Source organism: Octopus bimaculoides, chromosome 22 (genome assembly GCF_046866305.1).
Source record: "Octopus bimaculoides isolate indiv1 chromosome 22, ASM4686630v1, whole genome shotgun sequence".
NCBI lineage: Eukaryota > Metazoa > Mollusca > Cephalopoda > Octopoda > Octopodidae > Octopus > Octopus bimaculoides.
Window position 1 is genome coordinate 22,065,080 of NC_142949.1, and position 15,877 is coordinate 22,080,956.

The window sequence follows — 15,877 nt, forward strand, 5'->3', positions numbered from 1 at the left end:
TGATGATACAGCACTGGTGGCAGATTCGGAAGAGCAACTGAGGAGACTGGTGATAGAGTTTGGAAGAGTGTGTGAGAGGAGGAAACTGAAAGTGAATGTAGCTGAGAGTAAGGGGATGAGATGTTCGAGAGATGGAATGGCCGGTAGGATGGATGTGAGTATAAATGGTGAGATGTTAGAGGAGGTGAGTGTTTTTAAGTATCTGGGATGGTGGGGTTGGCTGAGGAAGTGGGATATAGAGGGAGGGAGGGGAGTTGTGAAAGGTATGCTGAGAGATAAATGATTGAATATGAAAGTAAAAAGAGGTGTGTATGAGGGCGTGATTGTGCCGACAATGTTATATGGGGCAGAGACGTGAGAGCTGAGAGAGGTGGAAAGGAGGGGGCTGAGATGAGATGTTTGAGGGCTATGGTTGGTGTGATACGGATGGGCAGGATGAGGAATGAGGAGGTGCAAAGGCAAGCAGGAATGGGAGAAAAACTAACAACCAAAATGGATAGATGAATGTTGAGGTGGTTTGGGCACACGAAGAGGATGGATGAGGAGCAGATGGTAAGGAGGGTGATGAAAGTAGAAGTGGTAGGTAGCTAGAACCAGAGGCAGACCTTGGTTTGTGTGTATGGATGGAGTGAGGAAAGCTTTGGCGGTTAGCGGTGTTGGAGTGAGAGAGGCAAGAGAGTTTATAAATGATAGGAAAGCTTGGAGAGTGTTTGTGGACAGATGAGTGAATTTGATGTTGCTCAAAGGGGTATGGAATCAGCATGATGCGGCAGGGGTAAACCAGCATATGCTGTTCGGCCCCGCTGCTAATATTGGGAGTTGCGTTCTATGTCTTGATCCAAGCATAGAATGGGGCTCGTTTCTTTGAGCTGGGAAATGAATGAAATGCCTGGTGTGTGTCTTGTTGTGGCTACCCCTTCCTAAAGAAATGGGGAATAGGCCTGGGTAAATAAAAAGAATTATATCTATATATATAGGTATGTTAATGCAGGCAGGAAAAATAAAACTCAGAATATGAGTATTTGTATATTTTTATTAATATTTAGCAGAAGTAACTGAGTGACTCAAGGTCCAAGCATAAAACTCTCAGACTTTGAATCACTCTGTTACTTCTGCTAAATATTAATATATATCATCATCATCATCATCATCATATATATATATATATTGTTGTGTCTGGGGAGAGTCATTCTCTTTTAGTGCCTTATTATTCAACACGTTCACCGGTAAAATTTCCACTCATTTACTTATTTATTTTTCCTAAAATTTTCATTGCCTTGCAACCTTTTCAATACTCATTGACTCTGTCCGTTATCCAAACTGTATTCTTTTGTTTGTTTGTACCCATGAGTGTGGATCAGTGTGTGTGCGCATACACATGTATGTAAGTGTATGCATACATGTATGTGTGTGTGCATATGTATGTATGTTTGTATGTATTCTGCATATTCATGTGTTCGTGTTTGTGTGTTTTTATGTGTGTGCATATGGGTTTTTGTAACTATGTACTGTGTCTGTATATACGGATGTGTATCTCCATATGTGTGGATGTGTGTCTCCATATGTGTCCTTGTGTGAAGTGAAGTGTGTGTGTATATGGTCATGTGTTTCAGTCTTTATTTGTGTATGTATGCTTGTCTGTTCATATTACCTATGTACCTATCTGTCTGTATGTCTATCTGTTTACATTCATATCCATTTGCCTACATACATATGCATTTACATACACACACACACACACACACACACACACACACACACATCTACATAACAACCCACTAACTATTCTACCTGTATATAAGTATAAACTGTGGGTATGGGGTGTATGTTTACCTACTATGTATATTTCCTATTTCATAATTGAAACATCCCCAGTACTAAAGAGGAAACATAAGTGGTCTTGTATGATGTGGTCTTGTAGCCCATGTCTTAGAACTGAAAAAGAAAATGGAGTGAAAATAGCAGGCTAGTTAATAAAGGTGTAGCTTATAAATGTCTAATTTAATTGATCATGAGTGTAAGTATCTTGAGAGAAAAGCTGAACATTAGAAGCATCAGTTGTGGCGTGCAAGAGAGACGATTGCGCTGGTATGGACATGTGGTGAGAATGGAGGAGGATAGCTGCGTGAAAAAGTGCCACACCCTAACAGTTGAGGGAACCCGTGGAAGAGGTAGGCCCAGGAAGACCTGGGCTGAGGTGGTGAGGCAAGACCTTCGTACATTGGGCCTCACCGAGGCGATGACTACGGACCGAGACCTTTGGAAATGGGCTGTGCGTGAGAAGACCCGGCAAGCCAAGTAAGATCGTTGCCAGTGCCCCTGGACTGGTTCTTGTGCGGGTGGCACATGAGATGCACCATTTTGAGCGTGGCCGTTGCCAGTACCGCCTGACTGGCTCCTGTAGGATTTTCGAGCGAGATCGTTGCCAGTGCCCCTGGACTGGCTTGTGCGGGTGGCACATAAAAGACACCATTTCGAGCGTGGCCGTTTTCGTGCAGGTGACACGTAAAAGCACCCACTACACTCTCTGAGTGGTTGGCGTTAGGAAGGGCATCCAGCTGTAGAAACTCTGCCAAATCAGACTGGAGCCTGGTGTTGCCATCCGGTTTCACCAGTCCTCAGTCAAATCGTCCAACCCATGCTAGCATGGAAAGCGGACGTTAAACGATGATGATGATGATGATGATATTTTACCACTGAGGAAATATTGATAGAAATATGATCACATGATCATTACTGACAAGTAAACAAGACTTGCTAAAAATATAACCGAATATCTTATAAATGATACCCAGCTGACTTTAAGAAAGGAGTGCATCTAGAAATTCTTTATACTTGGTCCAAAATTTAGATAAATGACCATGGTTAGAAAGATTTTGGTCACAGGTTTGTTCAGTCAAAGCTTATGTGGTGTTGAATGACTCTGTGTGTGTGTGTGTGTGTGTGTGTGTGTGTGTGTGCATGTTATCAGTGTTATTAAATCCAATATTTTTTTTGTTTTTTTGCAAGAGTTTTAAATATTTTGACACAAAGAAGAATTTTTCAGTCAAAGTAAAGGATTTCCGAAAGGTTATCGAGATGTTCTTTGGACATATTTCCGACACTGTGTTTGAAAACATTGTTTGTAAGGTCAGTTTTATGTTACTTTACTTTTCTCAATGATCAGCTTCTGATTTTTATTCTAAATTCTCTGTAAGAAGTATGATGCTATGTAATGACAGCTGATGCTTATATATGCCATTGAATAGGAGATCTCCGTGGAATTGTAACTGATACACAATCAACGTGATTTGTTGGATGTGTAATGGTAACCCACATGAAAAGCAGAACATGCATAACCAGTGAAAGCAGCTTGCTATTAGTGTAAGCACAGTCAATGGTGTAAGCAGCACAGTCCCTTGCGGAGTTCTAGCTCCCTCTCATAGTGTGGGACACCCCCGCACCACCAAACGAAATCATGTCTCCACCGACACTGACACTTCCAAGGCAGTTGATCATGTCCATGCCCATCACTATGTCAGTTCTGTCTACCACGTGGTCAATCACAATCGCCTGCAGCTTCAATGTTGTGCCCCACACTACTATCTTGATGCCACTGATACCCTTACATCCAGTTTTGCTGCCATCGACTGCTCAAACACTACTTGTCCCCTTCCATTTTTTTGTTACCCTCAGGGTCATGAGAGATGTTGTACAGCCTGTATCCATGAGGACTTTGAATGCCTTTCCCCCAACGAAGACTTCAACTACGAGCAGTGACTGCACAATGACACCGATATGTTGTCAAGAAAGCCATTTATGAAGGCCAGTTGTGCTGCCTTCTCTAGACCTCTCCGGTAAAACCAGATAGCATGGCCAGTCTCCGAACCTCCTTGACATACTCATTGACCTGTTCCCCTGTCCACATGACTGTTCCCAGCATAGCAATCATGGCATACATTCCCTCCATATAGGCTTCCCTCAAGCGCTGCTCAGTCTTCACCGCACTCAATTGGTCTTCCTTGTCCATCTCAAGGTACAGTGCCAATGCGCTTCCTCCAGGTACAGGTTATGAGATCCACTACATCGCCGATGCCTTGTAGCCTGACCACCATGTTTATCTTAGGGATCTATGCAACTACAGATCCTTTGCTATAGAAAGGTCTAACAGCATTGCTGCCAATTTTTATCTTTGCTGCCATCTCATGGAAGGGAACAACAATGGAAGAATATATTTATACATGAGAACCGAAATAGCTTGTGGTATGTGGGGAAATAAGATACGGTTCACCTACCTCTCATTGTTGGCTGTCCAGCTGTGCTAAGTCCAAACTCGTGCCCTAATATTAGCAGCTGCTACTACCAATCATGCTAGCTTGCTCCACTGATGTCCATTCACAGCGACTGCAGCAAGCCAAAAGAGGATGACCCTGGTCTTTCTTTCCCTCACTTCCTCTCTCCATCTTCCTGTTCTGGTCAGGCTCCTTGACCATTGATGCCACAGCCCTTTCCGTCTCACTCATTTCATCCCCACAGTTTGGTAAGTCACACTTAGGGCAAATATCTCTTTTCACAGAGAAAGTTTTAGCATGTAACCTGGAGAGCAGACAAAGGGTAAGTGATTATACCTAGACAGCAGAGGTTTAAGATAAGGGATAAGAGATTATGCGTGGGCAGCAGAGATGGGCTTTAAATAAAGGGAAAGAGATTTGGGTCTCAGCAAAGAATAGTATGTGTGGGTTGTGTGTTAGTAATAAGGGATATGTAAGATTTGGGTTTGATAGTGTCCATGAATATTAGAGAAGAGGAAGGAGAATTTTTCAGTGGACAATTATTTTTCAGTATCTAGGTAAGTGTAAAAGCGTTGGTGTGCCATGATGTCATAATAACACCGTGCTTGGAGTCTATCTGGAGCAGGCCATTGGGTGGAGTTAAACCAGGCAGTATGATATATTATCACCAATCTCAAGAAGAAAAAAAAAAAGAAATGTAAGCGGGGCTCATATACAACAGCAATATATCAGACAATGCAGTACCAGGTATATGAAGGCCCAGGGTCAAGCAACATGTATTTTGCAATTATATAAGCTATGTAAATGATGGTGTCGGTGTTGGTGAGGAGAATGATGGTGATGGTGATGGTGGTAAAGACGATGATGTTGTTATTGTTGATGGTGATGGTGGTAGTGATGTTGATAATGATGATTATGAGGCTCATCATTTATTTTGTTTCTTTTTCTGCAGATCAACAAAAATCCAGATGGATCCATTAATTATTCGAACTTCTTAGACAAATTTAGCCACAAAAGCAACTCAAATAATAGACTGACCAGTATTTCTAGAAGACAAAAGTTTGTACTCTAAATATTTCATGTTAATTTGGACCTATTTCCTCCTCCTTCATCTCCATCTGCTGCTGCTGCTGCTGCTTCTTCTTCTTCTTCTTCTTCTTCTTCTTCTTCTTCTTCTTCTTCTTCTTCTTCTTCTTCTTCTTCTTCTTCTTCTTCTTCTTCTTCTTCTTCTTCTTCCTCCTCCTCCTCCTCTTCCTCCTCCTCCTTCTTAATAATAATAAGAAGAAGAAGAAGGAGTAGAAGAAGAAATATGAACAAAAATGTAGAAGCTATATCTGGATCCTCCGCACTACACATGATCCAAAACATAGCTCTACAAGGAACAGCTCACATCCTACGCAAGACACTATCAATTCAAATATGCAAGCTAAACAAAACAATTCACAAACACAAGACACACTCTATCTCGCAAATATCCAATGAAATAAACTACCACCAGCAGCCAGATACCCAACGCATTACACATCCAACACACAATACAAACACTAATACAACAAAAAACTGCACCACACCCCATAAAAAAAAAGAAACTGATGCAATACAATACCAGAAAGTATTTGCACACTCCCAGCCACAAAAAAGAACACACAATGCTGCACACACCCCAGCAACATAGAGGTGTAGGAGGTGACGCAGTAGAAATTTGCCTGAAACTACCAAATGTTGAATAATAATAATAATAATAATAATAATAATAATAATAATAATATTCCAGGGAGACACGCTCTCTCTACTCCTTCTCTGCTTGGCACTGGCACCTTTATCTGACATGCTACACAGAACTGGATGTGGATACAACTGTTATGGCAAAACAATCAACCATCTCTTGTATATGGATGATCTAAAACTGTATACTGCAAATGGTAAATAGCTGGAAACATTACTACATTACTACAAACAGTGCATGGATTTACCAAAGAAATAAACTTTAAATTCAGCATAGAAAAATGTGCAACCTTGAAAAGAGAAAAACTAGTTAAGAGGAACAATTTCACACTACATAAAGTAAATGAAATAAGAGAATTACACCAAAGCCAGTCATAAAAATATTTAGGAATCAATGAACTAGATACGATGCAACACACACAAATGAAAAAGAAAATAAGAAAGGAATACTATAGATGAGTTAGATTAATACTGAAAACAGAGCTCAATGCGAAAAACAAGATAACAGTTATCAACACTCTAGCCATCCCAGTTATAAGTTACAGCTACAATATTCTTAACTGGACTCTAAATGAACTAATCAAACTAGACAGGAAAACAAGAAAACTAATGACTTTAATTTAAGATGCACCACCCAAAATCTGACATAGAAAAGTTATATATACAACGTATTGAAGGTGGTAGAGGTCTTATACAGCGAGAAAACTATTATAAAAAATAACCACCATGAGATTACACAAATACCTAATTCAGAGCAAGGAAAACTGGTACAAATGTCCACAAAACATGAGCAAAACAAAAAATTGTTTTCTGTCTTTAAGGTAGCTGAAAAATACAAGAAAGAAGTCATAGTACCTGACAACTATGAAGAAAAAGAAGAAACAACAAAAGCTGTAAAACAACTGAAATCCAAACTATAACTGGTGTAACAACATATCCTGATAAAATGATGGCAAGAAAAGCCCCAGCATGGAAAATATTGGGTGAAGCTAAACAGAAAAGAAATAGACAAAGTAAAATCCCAACAATGGTTAAGAAACTCAGGACTCAAAGAAGAGACTGAAAAATTTTCAGTTTGAGCACAAAATCAAATCTTTCCCACTGATCAACACAGTATTTTGTATATCTAGATGTATCCATTCTACCTTTAACATGGTAGTAGGCAACATGAGGGAATTTGATTGCAATTTCTGGCAAGCAAAGTAACACCATCAGCTCGATATTTGGCTCCACCCTTAAGACGGTGGGCGCGGTGTGAGGGTAACTTTTATAAGAAGTAGTATATGCTGCAATATACACCACAACAATACTATAGCAGATGTGATCTTTAGTCTGTTACCTGATAAATTATTAATAATTCATTGATTCTAAGGCAGTGAGCTGGCAGAATCGTTGCCACACTGGGCAAAATGCTTTGCAGTATTTTGTCCATCTTTATGTTCTGAGTTCGAATTCTGCTGAGGTCAACTTTGACTTTCATCCTTTTAGGGTTGATAAAATAAGTACCAGTTGGACACTGGGATTAATGTAATCAACTAGCCCACTCCCCTAAAATTTCAGGCCTTGTGCCTATAGTAGAAAGGATTATTATTATTATTATTATTATTATTATTATTATTATTATTATTATGGCAGCAAGTTGGCAGAATAGGCAGTGTACTGGCCAAAATGCTTAGTGGCATTTCGTCCATCTGAGTTCAAATTCTGCTGAGGTCAACTTCGCCTTTCATCCTTTTGGGGTAGATAAAATAACTACTAATTGAGCACGGGAGTTGATGTAATTGACATACCCCCTCCCCCAAAATTACTGGCCTTGTATCAAAATTTGAAACCAATAATTCATTCACCTATAGATTTATCATAAAAAGAATATGAGTAAAGAATAAATAAATGAGTGATTTACGGTAGCGGATTTAAGTAAATTGAGCATTGTGGTATTTGTTCCAACTCAAGCCTTTGTGTTCAAATTCTGCTGGGGTCACTTTTACTTTTTATTCTTCAAAGGTGAAGTAGTAAAGTACCAGTCTAATACGGGGGTAAATTCTTCTCTTCTTGGAATTGGCTGCCTTTCACTCTGCTCATAATGTCTCTTTGTCCAGACACTGGAAAATGTTAAGGGGCTAGCAGTCTCTTTGCAAGAAGAAATCAGGATACTTTGAAACTGTTTAAGGCAGCTCAATGTGTGGAACAGAATGAAATGATAAAATATAAAATGCCCCCCAAAAAATCAGTTACATAAATGACAGTAGTTACTATTTTGCCCTAATATCCTTGGATATTATCAAACTCAGACCTTACATATCACTTCCTACTCACACACAAACCATACATACTATTCTTCTCTGAGACACAAATCTCTTTCCCTTTATCTAAAGCCCATCTCTGCTCCCAGGCATAATCTCTTAACCCTTATCTTAGATCTCTGCTGTCCAGGTATAATCATTTACCCTTTATCTAAAGTCCAAATCTGCTCTCCAGGCTGCACACTATGCTAAAACTTTTCTGTGAAAGGAGATATTTGCTCTAAGTGTGATTTACCAGTCTTACTTGGATAACAGCAGCAAAGACATTACATGGTTAATCCCACCTCCCTTATTCTTCTAAATACATCTGCATTCTCTACTACTCTTTAAATTCAAGACATATATCTCACTTCGCATTCCTCTGAAATCATCATCCTCTGAGACTTCAGTGTTCACACTTCTTTTGTCATCAAATATCATTTGTTCAATGCTAATGACTCAGAATTCTACATTCTGTTGGAGTTAGGCTATTATCATGTAAGTTCTTGAACAACAAAACACCAGTCGGTATTGTCAGCGCTCTTTAGAACATAACCATAACTTGTTATTGATATCAGTATTGTCTTCATCATCATCATTATCATTATCATTTTCATACATATCAATATCTTCATAATCATTGTCATCATCATCACCATCATTATTATAATTGTCATTGTAGTAGCCATTGTCATCTTCATTTTTGTCATCATTCTCATTATTGTCATCAACATCATAATCATTATCGTTGCTGTAGTCTTCAGTGTTATAGTCTCAATATCGTCATTGTGGTCTTTATTGTTGTCATCATTACGATCATGATATCCATCATCATCATCATCATCATCACCAACATCATCATCATTATGTCTGCTGTGAATAAAAGCTGCATTTGACTTGAAAAGTGGATCCTTATTCACCATTGCTGGAGTTATGAGCTGTATGATTGTATACTTTTGGTTGCTGTATGTTATATGTAATGCAGGAAACAAAGCTGTCTAGGATCGTGTTTAAATCTTACCATTGACAAATAAGGATCCACCTTGACAGACAAATGTGATTAAGATCTCATCTATAGCAGGCATCTAACTCATTAGACACGTTTTTATGCCTATGAAAGTCTTTGTATGTCATAAGCTGTCAACCAGTCTGTCTATAATCAGGGTTTCTCAACCATTTTTTACCTGTGGACCCCTTTGATTTCTATTTTACTGGGGTAGACTCCCTTACCACTTGATGTTTAGAAATTCTGTTGTATTTTTATAATTAAATATTATTAGGACTTGTATAAGAATTGCTAAAATATTTTGTGTATTGTGGATGTATAACTAAGTTATTGCACAAACTTTACTAGTCTGCAGCACAATTTTTTCAGGGTCCTTGAAAACTTACCATAGACCCTCAATTTAATATATTGCATCCATGGACCCTCCAAAATCTTATATGGACTCCCGGAATCCATGTGGATCCCGGTTGAGAACTCCTGGTCTATATCACCATTGTCATCATTTAATGTCTACTTTTCCATGTTTGCATGGGTTAGATGGAATTTGTTCAGGTAGATTTTCTATGACCAGATTCCCCTCCTGTTGCCAAACCTATGCTGTTTTCGAGCAAAGTAATATTTCACTGTGGAAGACAGGAAACAGACAACACCACTTGTATAAGGATGATGCTTATTTCTAATCATCTCATGTTGTCAAAACAAGGATACACTCACACATGCATACAACAGGCTTTTTTCAATTTCCATGTATCAGATCCACTCAAATGCTTTGGTCAGCCCTGTCAATCATGGCCTGGATCTCCCCAACAAATTTAGGAGTTCTTTTCTTATCAGAACAATCAGAGTGAGTTTTACAAGCTGCCGTACCTTCCTAATCACCATTAGACTCATCCAACTCTTTCCAAATCCTCTGCACTGTCCTCAGATTGACACCTAAACTCCTTGTAATATTTGTATTGGAGCTTTGCCAAGCATTACAGTATGTCGTTTCCAAAGTTCTGGCAGACTGAATTGCATCATGGTGCTGTTTTTCTCACAGATAGTGCCCAACTGAACCTACTATACTGTGTAGTCGACAAAATCAAAAGCAAACAATGCACATGCATGAAATTAGAAATATAAAATGGCAACAATTTACCCATCACACCCTGTATATATATATATGTATAAAACATCATCATTATCAACATCATCATTTAATGTCCATCTTCCATGCTGGCATGGGTTGGACCACATACATACATACATACATATATATACATACATACATACATACATACATACATACATACATACATACATACATACTAGGACACTATAACGAAATCTGTCGGAAGGATAATCCCAAGGACAAAGATATAAAAACCCACAATATGGTAGAAGCCATAGTCACTTATAATGAAAAGGAATACTAGTGGAATGTCCCAGTGAAGACCTCAATAAAATGTAAGCACAACGGGCCTGATATAATGATTTGGGATAGAGAAGAGAAACTGCATAGTTGTGGAAATTAGCTGTCCTGCAGATGTTAACATAAAGCTGAAGATCAGTGAAAAAGAGAACACCTATGCTGAACTATTGAGCAATCTGCAGGTTTATACCTGTAATTATTGGGTCCCTGGGATATGTAACACACTGCATAAATACCAATCACGAGAAATTAAGCTTCTCAAAACCAGAAAGGAGAAAGCTAATTCAAGACTACAGATCCAATCCATCACTGGAACTGTAAAAATCTGTAAAACTTTCCAGAAGTTTATCATTTAATATGTGCATGTCTAGATATGCAACTATATGCATGAGAATACATACATAAAATATACAAATCTGCACATACATACATATGCACACACATGCACACACACACATACATACATACATACATACATACATACCCTGTTGTTGATGTTGAAGTTCCAGTGAAGGAGCCTTAGATCTAGATTAGAAACCAGTTCTTTCTCTATTGGCAAGAAATCTTGAAATAAATTGAATAATGACACACACACACAGACACACACACACATATATATATATATATATATATATATATATATACATGGTGGGTCAAAAGTCATGCACAAAATATGTTCAATACACTCTGGAATTGTCAAAGATATACTTCAATTTTTCTAAAATTGTATAAAATAAATAAGATATTGATGAATACACACATACTTGTACATCATGAACTAAATGAATAATAATAATGATTTCTTGTATTGTTTTTTAATAATAAATAACATAATACAAAAAAAATGTCAAATGTTTTGGTGCAATGGCTTTTGGCTCACCCTGTATATATCAGGTCATCTGATAAGTTCTGTCCGATTTTACCTTTTTTAAAATTGAATGAAATTTATTAGTATTTTAGAATGTCTAATGGAATTAAGGAATTAAAAATTATTTTTATACATTTGTGTACATTTAAACTAATTAAATATTATTTTACAGAATAATAGAATGAAAATTTCTTTGATTAAAACCCTTTCTAACATGGAAGTATCCAAAGAGCATTTGAGGCACATAATGCTTTATGAGTACAAAAAAGGGAAACTCTGCAGCCAAAGCGACTCGAAACATATACTCAGTTTATGGGAAAGAATGCTTGAATGAAAGAACTTGCAGAAGATGGTTTGCAAAATTCAGAAGTGGAGATTTCGGCCTTGAAGATGAAGATCGAATAGGACGTCCAGTTGAGTTTGATGATAAGCTCCTTGAGGCATTACTTGAAGAAAATCCTGCATTATCAGTTGAAGAATTGGCAATAAAGCTTAGTTCAAACCATACAACTGTTCACCGTCATCTTCAACAACTTGGAAAGGTTCCTAAACTTGGAAAATGGGTGCCTCATGAATTGTCCGAAAGCAACTGCAAATCCCGAATTGACATCTGCTATTCTCTCCATTCTCGCGAACTTATTTCATCCTTTTTGGATAGACTTGTGACTGGTGACGAAAAATGGATCTTCTATCGAAATGTTAAATGTCGTAAACAGTGGCTTGGTAAAAGGGAAAAAGCTCAACTACAACCGAGAAGGGAACTTCATGGGAAAAAGGTTCTTCTCTCTATCTGGTGGGATTGCAAAGGAGTAATTCACTTTGAATTGTTACCACCTAATGCAACAATCAATGCTCAAGTCTACTGTGAGCAATTAGAGCATTTGAACCAAGCTTTGAAGGAAAAAAGATCGGCTTTAGTGAATCAAAAAGGAGTGATGTTTCATCAGGACAATGTGTGACCCTACACTGCAAAGATCACATCACAGAAGATCGAAGAGCTTGGTTGGGAAAAAATTCCTCATCCACCTTATTCTCCCGACCTTGCTCCTTCAGACTACCTTTTGTTTCATAGTTTACAGAATCATTTGGGGGACATAACTTTTGCAAGCCAGGAGGAGGTCGAAACTGACATTTCAGAGTTCTTCACTTTGAAACCAAAAGAATTTTACATTGATGGGATTAAAAAAGCTTGTAAATCGATGGAAGGAAGTCATAGATAATCAGGGAAAGTACATTGATGATTAAATTTCAATTAAATATAACATTCAATCACTTGTTTTCTTTATTCAAAATTTGGATAGAACTTATGGGATGACATGATATATATGTTTGTGTGTGTGTATATATTTATACATACATAGTAAAGAAGTTTGGATGACATTGCACTTACAATCTTGTAATGGGCACTAACAACTATTTGATCGTGCACTGTCTTGGGAAAAGTGTTTTCTATCATAGCTGCAGGTTGACCAAAGCTTTGTGAGCGAAATTGGATTAACAGAAACTGCATAGAAGACTATCGGAGTAACTGTTCCTGTATTACATATCATTTTAATACCTTTAGAAGAGTCCACACTGTTGCAAACATTTTGGCCAGGCTTGAAGGCTTTGAAAGGGGTCATCATAACTTCTCTTCCATCCTCTGCCAAAGCTATTTTAAAAAAGAGTGCAGAATAAATGAATCGACAGTGTGCAGTGTTTGGGTTGTTTCAGTCCTGCATATACTTTATTCTAAGCAATATTAAATATCACAGTGTGGTTGGTATCAATGCAAGCTGACCAACTGAATTATTTGGCTCTCACTTGTGCAGAATAATCAATAATAAGAACCACAACTATTTTCCTTAGAAGAATTACACGTTGCATCATATATATATATATTGAAGTATAGTCCATGGCTTATTGTAAAATGAGATAAGACTAGTTTCTAGTTAGGAATGTCTGACAGTATACTGACTGTTGGTCAATGCAAAGTTCAGTGGAAACACCAAAAGCCCAGTTGCTAGTGAATCTGGTGTTTTCACATGAGGAATAAATATTATCCAACACAACAAACTCAATGGGGTGCAATGAGACTCTCTCACAGTCAAGCTGTTATAATATTTTTAGCACATTAAAGCTAAACTAGATCGTGAAATGACAAAACAACATATATACACACACAAGTAAGCACATAAGTGCAAAACAAGGTGTTAAAAATAATACTTAAATATCAAAGGCAGAAACTATACCATTTTATTAAAGCTGAAAAGATCTTCACAAACTCTTACTCAGAGTTTTGCATAATCACTCATCAGACAATTGTGATAACATGTAATAATTAAATTATGTGAGTATATATAATATAATATAGTCTTTAGTGGATACAGTTCAATGAGTTAGCATTTCAATCTGACTGGGTAAATAATTTCAGTTAGCTTAGATGAGATGCAGTTTGGTTCTGTGCCCGGGGAAAGCACCACTAATGCTATATTTCTGGTGAGTCAGCTGCAGGAGAAATACCTAGCCAAAGATAAACCTCTGTACTTGGCTTTTGTTGACATGGAGAAAGCCTTTAACAGGGTCCCCCAATCGCTTATCTGGTGGTCAGTGCCAAAACTAGTGATAGACGACTGGTTGGTGAGAGCTGTACAAGCCTAGTACAGGGATGCTACCAGTAAGGTGAGGGTTGACAATGAGTACAGTAAAGAATTCAGGGTACAAGTAGCAGTTCACTAAAGATCAGTGCTCAGCCCCATCAAGTGCATCAAAGTCCTCCAGGCAATAACAGAGGAATTGAAGACTGGCTGCCCCAGGGAGCTCCTCTATGTTGATGACCTTACTTTTATAGCTAAATCACTACCTGAACTAAAGAAGAAGTTCCAGGTATGGAAACAAGGTCTAGAATCAAAGAGCCTTAGAGTTAACCTAGCAAAAACCAAAGTCTTAGTAAGTAGGAAGGCTGGCAAATCACAAATCCCTTCAAGGAGATGGCCCTGCTTAATCTGTAGAAAAGGTATAGGTAGAAACTCAATAAGATGCACCTAATGTAAGCTTTGGACACATAAAAAGTGCAGCAATATCAAGGGAAGGTTAACAGAGGAAACTAGTTTTTGCATGCAATAAATGCTGAAAATGGGCAGAAAATAGGCTCCATCAACTGCCAGTGGGGCAAGCTAGAGGTAGTAGATAGCTTCTGTTGCCTAGGTGACCAAGTTCGTAGTGGAGGTGGATGCTCCAAGAGCGTAGCTGTGAGAATAAGATTAGGATGGGCAAAGTTCAGAGAGCTCCTACCTCTGCTGGCAACAAAGGGCTTCTCTCTCAGAGTGAAAGGCTGATTGTTTGATGCCTGTGTGTGAACAGCTATGCTGTATGGCAGTGAAACATAGGCTGTGACAGCCGAGGACATGCGTAGGCTTGAAAGAAATGAAGCCAGTATACTTCGCTGGATGTGCAATGTCAGTGTGCATGTTCAACAGAGTGTAAGCATCTTGAGAAAAAAGTTAAGCATGAGAGGCATCAGATGTGGTGTGCAAGAGACACGACTGTACTGGTACAGTCGTGATGTGTATGGATGAGGACAGCTGTGTAAAGAAGTGCCAATCTCTAACTGTGGCGGGAACTTGTGGTGGAGGTAGACCCAGGAAGACATAGAACCAGGTGGTGAAGCATGATCTTTGAACTTTGAGCTTCACAGAGGCAATGACTAATGAATGAGACCTTTGGCGATGTGCTGTGTTTGAGAGGACCCGTCAAACCAAGTGCACTCATGCTGGTGGCATGTGAAGAACACCTTTCGAGAATTGGGCCTCATGGAGGCTGAGTTCCTTTTGAGTGTTGGGCCTCATGGAGGCAATGACCAAGACCTTTGGCATTCTGTCATGCTTGAGAAGACCCATTAAGCCAAGCAAAACCACAGCCATGGCAGATACAGGTGTCACATGAATTGGCAATCGTGCTGGTAGCCCGTGAAAGCACTCTGGTGTCACACAAATGGCACCCATGCTGGTGGCACGTAAACGCACACATTGCACTGTCAGAGTGTTTGGCATTAGGAAGGGCATCCAGCCATAGAAAACCATGCCAAATCAGACAGGAGTCTGGTGCAGCCTTCCAGCATGCCAGCCTGGTCAAACTGTCCAACCCATGCCAGCAAGGATAATGGACTTTAAATGATGATGATGATGAATAAGGGAGTATAATTGGATACCAGTTAACGTTGACCTTAGCAGAGAAATAAATATAAGCAATAGATGAAATGAATAAAAACTTAATATAAAAGCGATTAAGCAAAACAGAATGATGATGTCCAGAAATGGGAATTGCAAATAATTA

The 15,877-nt window shown here is 38.6% G+C and overlaps 1 protein-coding gene across 1 annotated transcript in view; it reads left to right on the forward strand.

Annotated features, from left to right (window-relative positions):
* LOC106874287 (EF-hand calcium-binding domain-containing protein 6) overlaps positions 1–15,877 on the forward strand; it is a 149,924-nt gene that overhangs the window by 3,662 nt on the left and 130,385 nt on the right. The window contains exons 3-4 of the mRNA XM_089339577.1: positions 3,010–3,129; positions 5,224–5,330. Coding sequence (XP_089195703.1) covers positions 3,010–3,129; positions 5,224–5,330 — 227 coding nt within the window. The remainder of the gene's footprint in view (positions 1–3,009; positions 3,130–5,223; positions 5,331–15,877) is intronic.